At 34.0% G+C, this 2,670-nt stretch overlaps 1 protein-coding gene across 1 annotated transcript in view; it reads right to left on the reverse strand.

The window, feature by feature from the left end:
• Nucleotides 1-2,018, reverse strand: part of LOC106461689 (nuclear receptor subfamily 4 group A member 2-like) — a 27,564-nt gene extending 25,546 nt beyond the window's left edge. The window contains exons 1-2 of the mRNA XM_022388710.1: nt 1,985-2,018; nt 887-1,074 (exon numbers count right to left, since the gene is read on the reverse strand). Of these exons, the coding sequence (XP_022244418.1) occupies nt 887-1,074; nt 1,985-2,018 (222 nt within the window). The remainder of the gene's footprint in view (nt 1-886; nt 1,075-1,984) is intronic.
• Between the last annotated feature and the right edge of the window lie 652 nt (nt 2,019-2,670).

The following is a 2,670-nucleotide window of genomic DNA, read 5'->3' on the forward strand; positions in this document are numbered from 1 at the left end:
TTCTCTTCAAAACTTTATAAACTGGTCATATGCTAATAGCAGCTACGCACGGACTTGGAACTGTATCGAGAAATCAAATGAGGTTTTCTTTGTAATTGAGTTAATATTAAATATAACTTTTTATAAAAAGTTTTACATTCAGAGAATTTGAATATATTGAATTTGACCATGGCGTATATCAAGATTTGAAGCAGTTTGGTCTTTTAATTTTTCCTCAACCGTCTTTTGTTTTTAAAGAAGGGTAATCTGCGTATAGCTGTCCATAATTTTGAACTAATACATTAGAGGGAATGCAGCTAGTCAACAGCATCCACCACTATCTCTTGGATTGCTCTAGTCTGAATGAATAGCGGGATATGACCGTCACCCTTATAGCATACTTGGGGTGCGTTTTGGTATAATGGTACGCGAACCATGGTTTCAGAGTTTGGGAGCGATAACCACTGGGCCCGCTGTTAACAGGAAAACTTCAGGAATGCCATGAAAATTAAATGTAAAATGTTTTAAGTATTAGTTAGCCTTGTGTAGGACTTAAGAATTAAATAAAATTCAGCAAAAATATTTTGAAAAATCCTAAGTTTATCAAAAATACTCTGGTGAAGAAAATGTTCGTTTCAAAATAATTCAGACTCTTAAGAAGACATTTTTCACTTCTTTGTTTCACTCGAATTATGGCATCATATACATTCCAAATCAAAAGTCAATAACCTCTAGATCATAATATATTTTTCGTATTTGGAAATATGTATGACTTGGTTAGATGATGACGGTAATGAACAGTAAATTGATTTGGAAAAGATGTGCCTGACGGTTATCAATAATTTACATTTTGATTATGTTACTCATCATATAAAACCAGCGCGTGTGTATTTTATGAATTATTTACCTGAGACTGTTGAAGCAAAAGCATTGTAGATTGTTCTGATGATTCTACTGTTTCTCTGGTGGTGAGAATGCTTGTACTGGACGAAGAATCTGCTGGACATTGGGTAGTTACTACAGCTGTCTCACCTTGTGAAGTCGTAGTTGCTGTCGAAACTGTTCTATCTGCTTCTGTAGTTGTCACAGCTGGAACTAAAAGAACAAAAAAATAAGTGTTGAATATTGAATTTGAAACTGAAAACCTAGAAATGTGAATTAAACATTTATAAACATCACTATTTTTTTAAAGTTTTACTTCAGGAAATGTCTGTAAAAACTAGAATATAGTATTGATTTTCTTTAAATGATATAATTACAAACATCTTTGAGATTACTTAAGCTATCATTGCATTAGACGTAGACTTTGTTTACTGTTTATTTGTTCCGGATATTCGCGCAAAGCTATACAAGGACTGTTTACGCTATTCGTCCATGATTGATAGACTAAAGGAAAGGCCGCTAGTCAACAGCACCAACCATCAACTCTTGGGATACTATAATCGAATAATAGAGTTTGACTATCACTCTTATAACGCACCCACGCCTCCAAAGTGCGGGGGCGTGATTTTTGTGATAATTTGTTTTTGTTTTCAGATATTTGCAAGGCTACTCAAGGGTTATCTACGTTAGCTGTTCTTAAATGAAACGAAAGACAAGAAGGTATGAAGCTAGTCAATAGCACCCACTGTCAACTCTTGGGACACTCATGGCTGACTGAATAATGGGATTTGACCACTTCCCTTTAAACGCACCAATGGCCCCAAAAATGTATATCGTGTTTTTTTATAGCAGCGGGCCTCGAACACTGAGCTCGAAGATTCACAGTCTAGCACACTTAACACTCGGTCACACTCCGCCCAATATTTGTTTACTAAAACAAATTCAACTTTTGTCTGTCTAGCATTGTTCAATGATTTTTGAACGTTTTGCTAACTATGCTGCACCCACTTTGAGTACTGAAACCCAATTTGTAGCGTTATATGACCAGACTTATCTCTAAAGCTTCCTCAGAGGAACATGAAATATTTGAAAGTAATAGAAAATGGTGCATAGTTTAACTAACTTCCTCCTCCTACATGAAGTAGTTTGGTTTCCATAATAGAATATATTATCAACGTTTAGTTGGTCTACCTTAAATACTGACATAATTTTACTGAATAATAATTTTATAGCTTTTATTTTATATAAATGTGTACATTTTTAAAAAACAAAATTTTGAAAAAGCCCTCGAATGGACAAAAAAAATTCAAACACTTATAGTGTTATAGGCTTTACAAAACAGATTAAATGCAAAATAATCTATTATGATCTAGATTTGTCAGCGGTAAGTTTACAGATTATAAAATTCGAGATTCTTTCCCCATGATGGACAGAGTACAGATAGTCTGTTATGTAGCTTTGTTTTAAAGCAAACAAACAAAAAACAACACGATCTAGATCAAAATGCGTTACCAGGTTTTCAGTTTCAATATGTTTAAGTCATATTACTAGGTTTTCAATTTCAATATGTTCAAGTCACATTACCAGGTTTTAAGTTTCAATATGTTTATAGTTTGTTTATTTAAAGTTAAGCACAAAGCTACACAATGGGCTATCTGTGTTCTGCCCACCACGGGTATCGAAACCCGGTTTCTAGTATTGTAAACCCAAAGACATATCGCTGAGCCACTGGGGGGGGGCTCAATATGTTTAATTCACATTACCAGGTTTTAAGTTTCAATATGTTTATAGTTTGTTTATTTAAAGTTA

The sequence above is a fragment of the Limulus polyphemus genome, unplaced genomic scaffold (assembly GCF_000517525.1).
Source record: "Limulus polyphemus unplaced genomic scaffold, Limulus_polyphemus-2.1.2 Scaffold1011, whole genome shotgun sequence".
Classification (NCBI taxonomy): Eukaryota; Metazoa; Arthropoda; class Merostomata; order Xiphosura; family Limulidae; genus Limulus; species Limulus polyphemus.